The following is a 14,895-nucleotide window of genomic DNA, read 5'->3' on the forward strand; positions in this document are numbered from 1 at the left end:
TGTCAGGTTATCTATGCATGTGTTACAGTACATATATTTCATTACACTTTTTATATTTTTAACAAATTAAACTTAAACTAGGAAATTCTAAAATTCGAAAGTCGCTAGACCAGTATTTCTCGTTTTTATCGCCACTGGTCGACCATGACGGCTGCTCCTTGGCAAGCTCATTCACGCGAACAGTAAATTACATAATCATAGATGAAGTCGGCGCGTACGTCCGCCCCGGCCCTTGTTCTCTTGATAAATGTTTTGTTACCAGCTGGCGCAGGTTTTGACCACCATCTTAAACTGTAATTAAAATAAACTCTCCTCTGGCAATACTGATACCATTCTATTACCACCTGCTTTTGTGTAGTCAACTTTGACAGCCCAGGGCAGATAACAGAGACCGAAATTACAACTTCAAAGTAATTGTTAATGTGATAAGAGTAGAGCTGTGGGGGTATATAACTCCTTGGGTGTTGGTCCTCAGCACACTTGCTTGAATAAACCCTAAGGACCTCACAGCTCTCTTCTCTCCTGTTTCAAGGCTAGCTCCCAATAGCTAATTCCCCAAACCGAGGCCTGACAGTTATTGGGATCACCCCAAAAAGGCTGTCTTAATTGGTGGAGACGTTCGATCCTCGGTGCCTGGAGCCAGCCTTGAGAAATACAAGTTGAGACTGTGACGTTACCTGTACCTGACTCCACACTACCACCACCCCCTCCACGGCTTGACACCACACTATGCCCGCTGACACCATCGTCTCCTACAGAAGCAACAACACAGTCAGTCTCATCTTACCCAGCAACAACCCCCAATAATGGCACAGATACATCTCCCCAAATACACAGGTCAGCAGGATGCTGAAAGTTGGTGGGCAGATTTCTACAATTTCAACTTCCTCCATCGTCACACAGACACCCAATCCTGTAGAATTCTGCCCTTCTACCTGGACGGAGCTGCTAAAGTATGGTTCAGGGACCTGCCTGCGCACACACAGCTGGACATCCACTTGCTGAAAGCAGCCTTTCAGCAACGATTCCGAAGTTCGCCAGCTTTCAATTTGAGTCTTCTTGACATGACACAGAAGAAACAGGAGGACGTTGGAGACTTCATCACCAGGGTCCAAGCATCCGCGTTACACTCCTGCTTACCACAATCTGTGATAGTAGCCATTGCAATCAATGGGCTACTCCCACAGATTAAGCAGTGGGTGTATATGAAGGAGCCACTGACCCTGGATGAGGTTCGTCACCATGACCAACTGGCTGTACAATCGCAGGCCCCAAGCAAGGAAGAGGTCAGCTTGGTCCAACAAGTTGAGCAATTAACGAACTTGGTGACCATGCTGATCACTACAAACAAAGTCTGTGCTGTACAATCAGCAACTCCCTCATCCCACCATCAGCAGCACGAGCCCCAGGTCCAGCAACAGCCACCCTCCCCATCACCAAGATACCACCAGCAACCACAACAGGAACCATACCAACCACCACAGGATCCATACCAGTCACCACAGGAACAATACCAACCACCACAGGATCCATACCAGTCACCACAGGAACCATACCAGTCACCATAAGAATCATACCAACCACCACAGGAACCATACCAGCCACCAAAGGAACCATACCAGTCACCACAGGAACCATACCAGTCACCACAGGAACAATACCAACCACCACAGGATCCATACCAGTCACCACAGGAACCATACCAGTCGCCACAAGAATCATACCAACCACCACAGGAACCATACCAGTCACCACAGGAACAATACCAACCACCACCACAGCAGTACCAACCACTACAACATCAATACCAGATACGGCAGGAACAATATCAACCACTACAGGAACAATACCAACCATCACCACAGCACTATCAGCCACCACAGAAGGAGTATGCAGTCCCACCACCTCAGCCCCACCACACAGCACAGCAACAACAACAGACGCCATCCTTCTACCCGTACAGCTCCAGCAACAGTCAACGTCTGCCAATTCCACAGCACCTTCGAGGCAGATGTTGCGGATGTGGTGAGTTTTTTCGGTTCCCTCACAATTGCCCTCATAGAAATACAGTCTGTAATTATTGCTCACGCATAGGTCACCATGCAAAAGTATGCATGCGCGCATACTTTACACAATATCGACAGCCACAGGGACTCATACCTGATACTCATCGTTCTGGGGTCAGGCAAGAGTCAGCCTTTGTATCACTTGTGGCTCCCTAGACAAAGAACACTGTTCATGTCAAGGTGAAACAAGTGAGAACTACAGCTCTTGTTGACACAGGTGCATCAGTTAGCTGTGTCAGCATGGGCTACTTAAACAAGGTTGGCATCAAACCCTCTCATTTACGCCCATCTCACCTAACCGAAATCATAGGTGTAGGTGGTGAAAAACATTCTGTGCTAGGCTCTGTCTCTCTTGACATTAACATAGGGCATATCTACCTCTCCCAAATCTTTCATGTCTTTCACAACTTACATCACTCTCTCATCTTAGGAATTGACTTCCTTGAATTAAACAAAGTCACTATAGACCTGCCCTCAAAATGCCTTCACATACACGAAGGTCTTGTTTCAGTCTCTCTGGCATCAATCAATGGAGGCTAATTATTCCTCCACACTCTCAAGCAGACATTCCCATCAAAATTTCTCATTGTCAACAAGGTCAAGTTTTTCTTCTTGAACCAGTTCCGGCATTAAATGACATGCAGCTCCAAGGTGCTAAGTGCCTTATAACCAACAATCCAAAATCAGCTTGCATGAGATTGCTTAATGCGAGTGACAGCCATGTCACTTTATATTCAAAAACAGTGGTTGCTGTAGCCTCAGAGATTGACCCCACATCTGTCCTTGACCTTCCTGACACTTCTGATTCTGATCCCCCTACTTCTACAACTGCTAACACAACACATTCACAGGACATTGACTTTGATCTTAGTGATGCTGACCTCACACATGAACAACAAACACATTTACGTGCATTTCTCCAATCACAAAGGTCAGTTTTTGCCTCAGATTGGTCAGAATTAGGACACACCCACTTACATCAACACAGAATAGAAACAGGTGATGCCAGACCGATGAGACTCCCTTTTTACAGGCAAAACGCAGCCATTAGAAAAGAATGTTCAATACAGGTAAAAGAAATGTTAGATGCCAATATCATTCAACCTAGTTCTTCTGAGTGGCACTCACCTGTTGTCATGGTTAAGAAACGTGACAGCTCTTACCGCTTTGCCGTAGATTATAGACGCCTCAATGCAGTTACTAAGCCTATTTTTTTTCCTCTGCCACGTTTTGAAGATGTCGTTGATGCCGTAGGTGACAGCCATGCCAAAATCTTTAGTGTCCTAGATTGTGCTAGTGGCTTTTGGCAAATACCACTCCACCCAGATACAAAACACAAGTCCGCCTTCATTACGCCTGATGGTGTTTTTGAATGGAATCGCCTTCCTTTCGGCCTCAAAAATGCTCCTATGGCATTTCAGCAAACCATTTCAGAGGCACTAAAAGAGATGAATTGGCGTTACATATTGATATATGTCGATGACATAATAATATTTTCTAAAACCTTTTCGGAACATCTGAATCACCTCAAGGCAGTATTCCAAAAGATCAGAGAAGCAGGCCTCACTCTAAAACCCAGCAAATGTAAATTCGCAACCAAACAAGTTACCTACTTAGGGCATATCTTCAGCAAAGATGGCATCCATGTTGATCCTTCCAAAATAGATTCAGTCACACAGATTCCACCTCCTAAAAATGTCCATGATGTGCGTCATTTCCTAGGTTTGGCATCATATTATCGGAAATTTGTAGCAAACTTTTCTGGCATTGCCTCCCCTCTTTACAATCTTCTGAAAAAAGATGCATTTTTCGAATGGTCATACAATTGTCAACAGGCATTTGAAAAGCTAAAACATGCCCTTACATCTGCTCCTATCCTCGCATACCCTGACCAAAACCAACCCTTCATCCTCACAACTGATGCATCTCAAACTGCAATAGGGTACATTTTAGGCCAACTTGATTCTCAAGGTAGAGAACATGTAATATGTTATGGTGGTCGCTCTCTCCATACTGCTGAAAAGAATTGGGGTATCACACATCTAGAATGCCTGGCCGTCCTAGAAGGTATTAAAAACTTCAGGGTGTACCTTGCAAATGGATCATTTTCTGTTTACACAGACCACAAAGCTCTGACTTGGCTTAAGAAAACCAAACATGACTCTGGTCGCCTTAGTAGATGGTCCCTAATGCTGCAAGAGTATGATTTTGAGATCATACACAGGCCAGGCAAAGCCAACACAAATGCAGATGCCTTATCTCGCATTCCTCATGCAGAGCAAGTACATCAACCTAACACTGATGATATACCCTCCCCACCCATTTCAACAGAACCCATCTCATCAACCCGCACATATGCACAAGTAGCTGCCACTGCTTCATCTCCACTCTTATCCACTCCAATTTCACATTCGATGTCACCATCAAGCAGCCCCAAAGTGTCATTCCCTCATCACCAAGGCAACATGAGGTTTACACCCTCGACTGCCACTTCTCCCCATTATGCCAATCCCAATACAGGCAACAAGAGGTCTACACCCTCGACTGCCACTTCTCCCCATTATGCCGATCCCAATGCAGGCAACAAGAGGTCTACACCCTCGACTGCCTCTTCTCTCCATTATGCCAATCCCAATACAGGCAACAAGAGGTCTACACCCTCGACTGCCACTTCTCACCATTATGCCAATGCCAATACAGGCAACAAGAGGTCTACACCCTCGACTGCCCATTCTTCCCATTATGCCAATCCCAATGCAGACAACAAGAGGTCTACACCCTCGACTGCTCATTCTTGCCATTACGCCAATCCCAATGCAGGCAACATGAGGCCTACACCCTCGACTGCCTCTTCTCTCCAACATGCTAATTCTCACTCCGACAACAAGAGGTCTACACCTTCAACTTCCTTCACTCGCCAATATGCTTATTCAAAAGCAGGCAATATGAGGTCTACACCCTCAACAGCCTTATCTCACAAACCAGCCAGCCATGCTCATCCAAGTCCCATGCCACCTACTGACAAGAAGACAAACAAGTCGTTCACCACTGCTACAAAATCCTCCAACAACAGTGTCCACACCAAACTACCATTCATGTCTCGTCCCTCCAGCCAACTGAGGTCTTCTTCCTCTTCAACCAAATCATGTTCATCTCCACAAAACAACTTTCCAAAGCATACAAACATTGACAATGACACTCTTGACTCACACAGTGTCTCATCAGAAGATATCAGTAGAGATGACATAACATCCTCTATATCTGTAGACTTTGTCTACAAGTCGGGTCCTCACGATCCTCCTTCAGGCCCTATGGTCTTTGTTATAGGAACTGATCTTGATGATAAAGACTTGGCAGAAAAGCAACGTAAATCCCCTGACCTTCGTCCAATCATGGACTACATTGAAAAAGGTGAAATACAGATACACCTATACAGATGTTCAAGTCAAGGGTCTAACTGGCCTTGCTCAAGAGTATGACATACGTGATGGTATTCTGTACCACTTCTATCATGCAAAACATAGAGGTCAGAAAAACAATCGCCCTCCTATGGTAACACAGCTAGCTGTCCCTGTCTGCCGTCGCAAAGAGCTTATTTTTGCCTACCATGATTCCAAAGCTGGTGGTTGCCACTTGGGACGAGATGCCACTCGTCAGACAATACTCACAAAGTATTACTGGCCAGGCTTATACCAGGATATTGAGAATTATGTCAAGTCCTGTGATGACTGCCAACGCTCCAAAAGAAGGACAAATGCCAAGCCAGCACCAATGGTGCCCATGCCTATTGAGGACACATTCTCTCGTCTCCATGTTGACATCCTCGGGCCATTGCCTGAGACTAAGGAAGGTTATAAGTATGTTCTCCTTGCAGTTGATTCCTTCTCACGCTGGACTGAAGGTTTCCCTATGCGCACCCAAGAAGCCTCCGAGGTTGCATCAATCCTGTTCACTGAGGTTTTCTCACAGTTTGGTGCTCCCCATACACTTCTTACTGACAGAGGTAGGCAGTTCACTTCCAAGCTAGTAAATGCTCTCTGTGAACTCCTCGATATCAAGCACTACTACACTTCGTCCTACCACCCCCAGACTAATGGGATGTGTGAAAGGAGGAACAGTGTCATAGAGCAGGCTCTCCGAACATATGCTGACCCTGATCAGACCAATTGGGCCAAACTCATTCCATGTGTTATGATGGCCATGTGCAATGTACCTTGTCAATCTACAGGGTATTCACCACACTACCTTCTGTTTGGAAAGGAAATGAATCTTCCTTTTGACACAACCTTGCTGCCTAAATCTACCCTCGGCAAAGATGCACAGGGTCATCTTCAAGATCTCTTGAAAAATCTGAATGTGGCAAAATCCCTTGCAAAGGACAACGTGTCTGCTGCTCAGGATAAAAGCAAGAATCTTCAGGATATCAGAGCCAAGAAACCTTCATTTGCAGTTGTTGATCAGGTTCTCATGACTGATCCAACTGTCTCAAAACTGGCCTTTCCCCCAAACTGTCAAAGAAATGGATAGGACCTTACAGAATCATTCGCATCAGTCTAAACCATACATTCAAACTACTGAACACTAACACAAACAAAGAACATAAATCCTTCATTCATGCCAACAGACTTAAAACTTATACACCTCCAACCCCTCGAAGACAACCTGCACAACCAGCTCAGCATCTAGCAACACCCACTCAGTCGCCAGCCTCCCAGCCCGACAATCCTCGTAGAGAAGCCTCACAAACAGCCGGGCATCAATCAACTCCAACTCAGTCAACATCCTCCCATCCTGACAACCCTACCACAACACAGCACACTTCCGTAGAGCATCCCATTATGCTACCTCACTCGTCTGATAACTCTGACACTATTCCACAGAGTCCCACATCATCTGCCCAACCAGATGATCAACTTTATGCTGTAAAACGCAAAGCTAAAAAGAAGTCAGGAGTAACTCATTACCTAATTGAATGGGAAGGTTACCCCCAACGCACCTGGGAACCTGCCTCCAACCTTAGTGCGGAAATGGTAAGTGATTACCATACATTTAGAACAGGATCTGGTCACAGACGGAAACGGAAACACAGATATTTTGCAAAATCATAGGTCGTGACCTTCCATGCTATTCCTCCTGGCAACAAGTCATCATTTGTCAAGGTAGATGAGCTCTGACCACCCCCTACAGGTAATCAAATTGCCTTGTGTTCTATAAGTGCTACGCAGTGAAATGTTGTGGCCACAACTTTCCTGCATCAATGGTCATCCCATCTGACTTGTACTTTGGTTTCTTTTTGTCTTTGGTCAATCATGGGGAGCCACTATCCTTGAGTTCGGCTGATATTCATGCCTCCTGTCCTGAGTAACCTTGCTTTGCCTCCAATCCCTAACTATGATACGTACACGTCAACTACCGTTAATCTCTCGTTGTCATCACCACCTTAACAGACTACAATGTTACCATTCTGTTAGGAATCTTGGCTGTTCCTTGGGCAGCATTTCTCATCCTTGTCTCAAAATCTCAACTTACTTGAGTGTGCCTCAATTCCAATTCTTCCACTCACTATGTGTCCTTCCTATTGGCACATCCAACCGCCTTCTGGTGCCTCACTTCCCGCACATTCACAAACTCTTTAAGCACCCCTTTGCCACCTATATCCTAATATTTCACAACGGATACTTTCAAATCGTAGACCTAGCGTGATGTGAAATGTTTGACAGTGTAAGGGCAAATTGTTGGGGAACGCTAAAAACTCCCTCATCACACAACAACCTTTCCTCATATTATGTATATTCTTGTTAACCGGTTTCCTTTTCACAGAAATGCTTGTTCATTACTTCAAATTGTCATTTTTCTTGTAGTTTAATATGTAGGTATGTTTCAGAATCTTTGTAATGGAAATCGTGTGCCTTATGTTTTCAACTGATCAAACTATCTTCATGCAAACATTTGTTCATGTCCAACGTAATCTATTGTATCATTGTATTCTGATTATCTATGTATATTCGCTTCATTTTAATCCTTTTCTTTTGGCTTTTGAGGACAAAAGCTCCACGACGCACAGGGGTATTGTTACAGTGCATATATTTCATTACACTTTTTATATTTTTAACAAATTAAACTTAAACTAGGAAATTCTAAAATTCGAAAGTCGCTAGACCAGTATTACACTTTTTATATTTTTAACAAATTAAACTTAAACTAGGAAATTCTAAAATTCGAAAGTCGCTAGACCAGTATTTCTCGTTTTTATCGCCACTGGTCGACCATGACGGCTGCTCCTTGGCAAGCTCATTCACGCGAACAGTAAATTACATAATCATAGATAAAGTCGGCGCGTACGTCCGCCCCGGCCCTTGTTCTCTTGATAAATGTTTTGTTACCAGCTGGCGCAGGTTTTGACCACCATCTTAAACTGTAATTAAAATAAACTCTTCTCAGGCAATACTGATACCATTCTATTACCACCTGCTTTTGTGTAGTCTTTTGTGTAGTCAACTTTGACAGATAACAGAGACCGAAATTACAACTTCAAAGTAATTGTTAATGTGATAAGAGTAGAGCTGTGGGGTATATAACTCCTTGGGTGTTGGTCCTCAGCACACTTGCTTGAATAAACCCTAAGGACCTCACAGCTCTCTTCTCTCTTGTTTCAAGGTAAGAAACATTTAAATATTCCTATTTTATGACTAAACTTCTTATTTCATTGTTATTATTGTCTAGAAAATGTTATAGTTAAGTTGAATCAGTGCTGCCATATTGTAACTCTCAATCTACTCTGTACAAGTTCTAAATGACTGCTCATTATATATATTATTTACTGTTTAATACACAGTAATTTCCCAGTGTTATTCGAAGTGTAATGCGTCGTGGGCTCCTCCAGTTTATGTGTCATTAATATGCGGCACCAATAGTTCTCTCCTATATTTCGACATCCATGATTATTTTCTCCTTCTATGTCTAACATCATCTGTTCAAAATACCAGATGCATATACAGTTTATATTTCCGTGCAGTAGCATAGCGTACATGTAGCTTAGTCACAAAACGGTTCCTAGAGTTAACACAACTGTTTCAAGCAAGATTTATTCTATACGTAGGTCGGTTAGTCCATATTTTCCGACAGTCCACCGATCAAAGGTTATATGAGCAGCTTTACCTTCCGTGTGCGCTTACAGAATAGGCTATAACAACGCATTCCATATTTCTTAGGTTTTATCCTCATTAAGTAAGTATTTGAATATACTTGTAAAGAGTCCCTTTCCTCATATAGTTGCATACGGTACAACACAACCTATACTACAATTTTATTACCGTAGTCATTTAAACAGTGTTATAGTCATCTTTTATACTTCATAACAACGTACATTTAAATGCGCATCGTTTAAGTATACAATTGCCGTATTCACTCCATTAGCTGTTATCGTCTAGCTCCGTATATATATAGGAAATGTGCGTAGTCAATAGCAACATAGCCGCCGTGATTCATTACCATAGTCACCAAAGTAATCACCACTAAAACTAATAATTACACTAACTAAAACCGAGCTATGTCTTCTACCGCGTACATTCGTATCTTTATTTAGATCAAGTATTTACTTTCCGTATTAGCCGAAATTATTATGTTGTGATAATTATTACTGAAACCACAAATATTAATGTTTACCGTCTTTTCAAGTAAATGTCATGTTCCTCATCTAAGCAGTTTGTGCAGTCTACCGTACATGCTCTATTAAAATGTTACGACTACTCAATTTAGCTGTTAAGAAATGTTATTTAGCATTACGGTTATTATTCTAGTAAATACTGCATCTGTTGTATAATGTTACCATACATACTCCAATTTAAATACATTGCCTTTATTATTATGCCTTTATTAGATGGACAATGTGTTAGCATATTATTATCATTATTATGATTGTACGTCACTATTATATATTAATTGATGTAACTTGAATGATAGCACACTTGCTTGAATAAACCCTAAGGACCTCACAGCTCTCTTCTCTCCTGTTTCAAGGCTAGCTCCCAATAGCTAATTCCCCAAACCGAGGCCTGACAGTTATTGGGATCACCCCAAAAAGGCTGTCTTAATTGGTGGAGAATCCGGGTAGCGTGAGTTTGCTGTGACTCACGCACGATCCCCCTACCCTAACTCGCAGCAAAGCAAATGGTAGTTCAGAGGTGATGGGAGACAAAAGCAGCGTCAAGCCGCCATCTTGACGGGAAAACGAAGAAACGACAGACAGCAGCACAGCCAACCCAATCGTCAGCAACAGACAGCAGCCCAGCCAACCCGATCGTCAGCAGCAGACAGCAGCCCAGCCTAACCGAACGTCAGCAACAACGACATCCAGACAATATTCATGTAACCATGCTACCAACACTCAAGATCAAGTCGACCATCGTCAAGATTCTTTAGCAAGTGCCTACCGATATATGTGTGTGTGACAATATATTTGAACTTTCGTTCCAAATCTCAATGTGTACTGTGCCTATACGTATTCCTACGGACATTCTTTTTCATATAAGGTATGTTATGTAATCGGGTATTATTGTTTCGTTGTCTTAAAATTTTGTCATGTTTTTCTTTAATGAGTATGTATTGCAATCTATGTATTGTTATCAGAGGTACATCCTTATCAGATTAAGTTTTTGAAATTGGCTAAGCTCCTACTCTATTCATGTCCTACACCCTACGCTTATACGCATTTAGTGCAGATCCACGATATCTGCGGGTTCCGAGTCATCCCATACAAATCAGACTCCCGGTTTCAAGGATTTTACTTTTAATTTGTGGCCCTATAACCATTACTATAGACAATAGCTTTCACAAAGTTATCCAATACCCTACAATTTCCTGCTTATATCTTCATTTATTCCTTTTTGAGTATGTAAGCACTGAAATTATTTGTACTCTTTGTGAAAACTGATAAAATCGATGTAGTAGCAGCGATTGTAGAAGTATAATAAGTTAGGGAGCCTCGTTGCTTACCAAGCTTATTCAGTGGAGATTGTGTATACAGTCTATATCCTACTTCTTCGTTTTGCCGACGTGATTTTGTGCTTAATTATGATACCGGCGAAAATTATGTATATTCGTGCGATCAACCGTAAATGGTCTCTGGCACACAAAATACGATTCGTTCAAATATCTTCAAGACAATTTCACATGATTGAATTTTTCATTACATTCCAGTTTAGACTTTTGAAGTTGGTTAGGTTTTGCATACACATTCTACTTTTTAGCGCAGATCACACTTCACATCTGCTAGCCTTGTCGAGTCTAGGCTCACAATATAAGACTCCCAATTTCAAAGATCTTACTGTTATCATGAAAATATTACTTTCATATGCAAACGACAACGCTTTACGCACATTATGTTTTTGTCCTTACGTCATCAGTGTACTTTACTTCAACAATGTTTATTGTCTGTTTCAATGTGATACCTGTGATCTAGCAGTCTGGTATTCCGACTGCAAGGGCGACCGCGGGCAGGATGTGCCGCTCGGTGGAAACTCTTCCCGTGTTCCTTGTGTATGAGCCGGAATCTCCGCTCACCTTTATTTTGTGTGTACGAGCCGGCACCTCCGCTCAACTTGTTAATGTTATGTATAGTTGTTTCATCGGTATTGACAATGCTGTTATTCACTTATTTACTTTTACGCGCCTGTACATCTTATCTATTGTCATTTCATTCATCTCAGTCAAGTGTAGTGCATGAAGCAACAGCTTGTCAACCTGTCGATGTCACTTGCATTGTACTGTACTTGTACTTCTACTCAATATTGTCACTGTTTGTGTCAGGTTATCTATGCATGTTTTAGCGCTGCAATACTGTGTGTCAGGCTACCTATTCAAGTGTCAGCGCTGCAATACTGTGTGTCAGGCTACCTATTCAAGTGTCAGCGCTGCAATACTGTGTGTCAGGTTATCTATGCATGTTTTAGCGCTGCAACACTGTGTGTCAGACTGCCTATGCACGTGTCAGTGCAGCAATACTGTGTGTCAGGCTACCGATGCACGTGTCAGTGCAGCAATACTGTGTGTCAGGTAATCAATGCATGTTTTAGCGATGCAACACTGTGTGTCAGGCTACCTATGCACTGCACGTGTCAGTGCAGCAATACTGTGTGTCAGGCTACCTATTCAAGTGTCAGCGCTGCAATACTGTGTGTCAGGTTATCTATGCATGTTTTAGCGCTGCAATACTGTGTGTCAGGCTACCTATTCAAGTGTCAGCGCTGCAACACTGTGTGTCAGGCTATCTATGCACATGTCAGTGCAGCAATACTGTGTGTCAGGCTACCTATGCACGTGTCAGCGCTGCAATACTGTGTGTCAGGTTATCTATGCACATGTCAGTGCAGCAATACTGTGTGTCAGACTACCTATGTAAGTGTCAGCGCTGCAACACTGTGTGTCAGGCTATCTGTGCACGTGTCATCGCTGCAATACTGTGTGTCAGGCTACCTATGCACGTGTCAGCACTGCAACACTGTGTGTCAGGCTACCTAAGCATGTGCCAGCGCTGCAACAGTATGTGTCAGGTTATCTATGCATGTACCATGTAATTTTCTTAATTGAAAATTCTTAAATTAATCAGGCACTTGTTGTCGGCAGAAGCACTGAACCTTCAGCCGTCCGTACACTGATATAGGTCTCCTGGTCTCAATCATTGGTCCTTGAGAGGGGGTAGTGACTAAATGTTGAATATATTGCGGGTTAAGTCTGAATACTGGTTGTAGGAGTGAAAGCAGGAATGAGATGCCTGTGTCTTCTGTGACCCTGTTTTATTTTATGCATAACGATTTTACGACTCGTACTTAACAAATTGATCATATTTTTTGATATATCAATGAATGCAAAGCGATCTGCCCAGTGCAGTAATTCGATATATACAGTGTAGCAGTTCGATACATACATTGTTAAAGTAGCAGTTCGATATAAACAGTATGATACAGTTCGATATATACAGTGTGTCGCATTCGCATTTTGATATAAATAGTAAAGTAATTCGATGTATACAGTGTTACAATAGCAGTTCGACACATACAATGTAGCAGTTCTATATCTAAACCGTGTAACAGTTTCACACACACACACACACACACACACACACACACACACACACACACACACACACACACACACACACACACACACACACACACACACACACACACACACACACATATATATATATATATATATAGTGTAGCCATTTGATATAAGCAATGAAACTGTTCGCTATATACATGGTTATACATTGACTGTCATACAGATTAACACACGCATACCGTATACATTACAAATAGAGAGACATGACCACGATGCACATACCAGCAGAAATGTAGAGTGGCAATTGTTGGTTTGACTACTGTATTGAAAAACGGAGTGACAGGTGTCCGGCGAGATCACCCTCAACAATGGGCTTATTGTGGGGTTAATCCCGTCTGCTGGTGTAGGTAGCATGGGTGTGGGGGCCTTGGAGTCAGTGGGGAAGTGTCTGCATTCAAGTGGCTTTATACCTCTTATCCCTGTCACCAGGTAACTGTCCCACGGGCATGACTAACTGTTTCCCTGGAGCACAGCACCCCCTGCCATGGCGGAAGAGGTTCAGGAAAGGAGGAGTTAAAAAAATCTAAACGGTATATAGCATGTTCCAAACCGTATATAGTCATGATATGTTATATGTCATTTGTTGTTGTACCGATCTACGCTTGTAGTTTCCTCGTTTACTGGTATAAGTATAAGGGGCCACACATTTAGGGTTGTTGTTATGGCCTGAAGCTTTTGTTTGACACGGATTATTTTAACAGCACTTCAAGACATACAACGAGAACACATTTTCACAACCTGGGGACAAATGCATTTTTTAAACAAATCCTAGTCCCCCATAATATCAAACGTGACGGCCCTTGAACTAAATCAAGTGCACTTGCAAATAAAATTAGAAGAAACATACATTCTATCACAAATGAAGATCAAAATACATTGGTAAATGTACACGATTATTCTCTGATCGAATACACAATATTGATTGTATGGATATACTAGGCATATTATTGCCCATTGATTTCGGGAAAGCAATCGGGAGTATAGACTTGAGTTAGAAGAGGACACGTTGGAAATGTTATGATCCAGTGCGCATGTAAATGGGTTTCCTTCCCATCTAATGCCTCCTCCTCCTCGGAAGAAAGCAAAATCTGTTCAGTGAGTGTGCAAGATGATCGCTTCAGTTTTCCCGGATTTAAATGGAAAACTACTGCTCGATATTTCCACCGTATCTCAAACTTGAAGAAATACCTAAACCTAAATGAACCTATAATAATAACTGTGAAGTCTAATCATGACCTGCAAACGTCTTACAATTCAGCACTGAAAACATGTCCATAATTAAACGTCACTTATACCTCCTGCACTCATTCTTCTTCGCTACTTCGGGCCGTGATAGCGCTTCAGACCGTGGACCAAGAGGCCCGGAGTTCGATCCCGCCCAGGGGTCTCGGTATCGCGGTGAAGAACAGTTCTACACACAGTGAGGATAGGGTGCAATGCTGCAGTGAGAGTCTAAGGTCATGTTTCAAATCTGTTTGAACTGTCCCTTTGAACTGAAACTTCGCCTCCACCTGTCACTCAACAACATGCCCACAAACCGTGCTCTATCTGGGCAAACCTCTAGTATTGGAGGGGAAACTCATTTGTACCATGTCTTTAGGGGGTTTCAGTCTGAGTTCACGTAATAACTGATGATCTACCATGATAGTTATACCACTATCATAAGACAGCTTAGTCCTGCTTTTACACATTTCTATAGATTGGTTAG

The 14,895-nt window shown here is 42.6% G+C and overlaps 2 protein-coding genes across 2 annotated transcripts; both read left to right on the forward strand.

Moving 5' to 3' along the window:
• The first annotated feature begins 806 nt into the window (after nucleotides 1-806).
• Nucleotides 807-2,029, forward strand: LOC125371789 (hepatitis A virus cellular receptor 1-like). The gene is made up of 2 exons (XM_048380570.1): nucleotides 807-1,195; nucleotides 1,372-2,029. Exons 1-2 carry the CDS (start codon nucleotides 807-809, stop codon nucleotides 2,027-2,029), a joined length of 1,047 nt encoding a protein of 348 aa, XP_048236527.1.
• Nucleotides 2,030-4,255: 2,226 nt separating this feature from the next.
• On the forward strand, nucleotides 4,256-5,545 carry LOC125371790 (uncharacterized serine-rich protein C215.13-like). The gene has a single exon (XM_048380577.1). It carries the CDS (start codon nucleotides 4,256-4,258, stop codon nucleotides 5,543-5,545), a length of 1,290 nt encoding a protein of 429 aa, XP_048236534.1.
• The last annotated feature ends 9,350 nt before the right edge of the window (nucleotides 5,546-14,895 follow it).

This window comes from Haliotis rufescens, unplaced genomic scaffold, assembly GCF_023055435.1.
Source record: "Haliotis rufescens isolate VD_foot unplaced genomic scaffold, xgHalRufe1.0.p SCAF_1, whole genome shotgun sequence".
NCBI classification, from domain to species: Eukaryota; Metazoa; Mollusca; class Gastropoda; order Lepetellida; family Haliotidae; genus Haliotis; species Haliotis rufescens.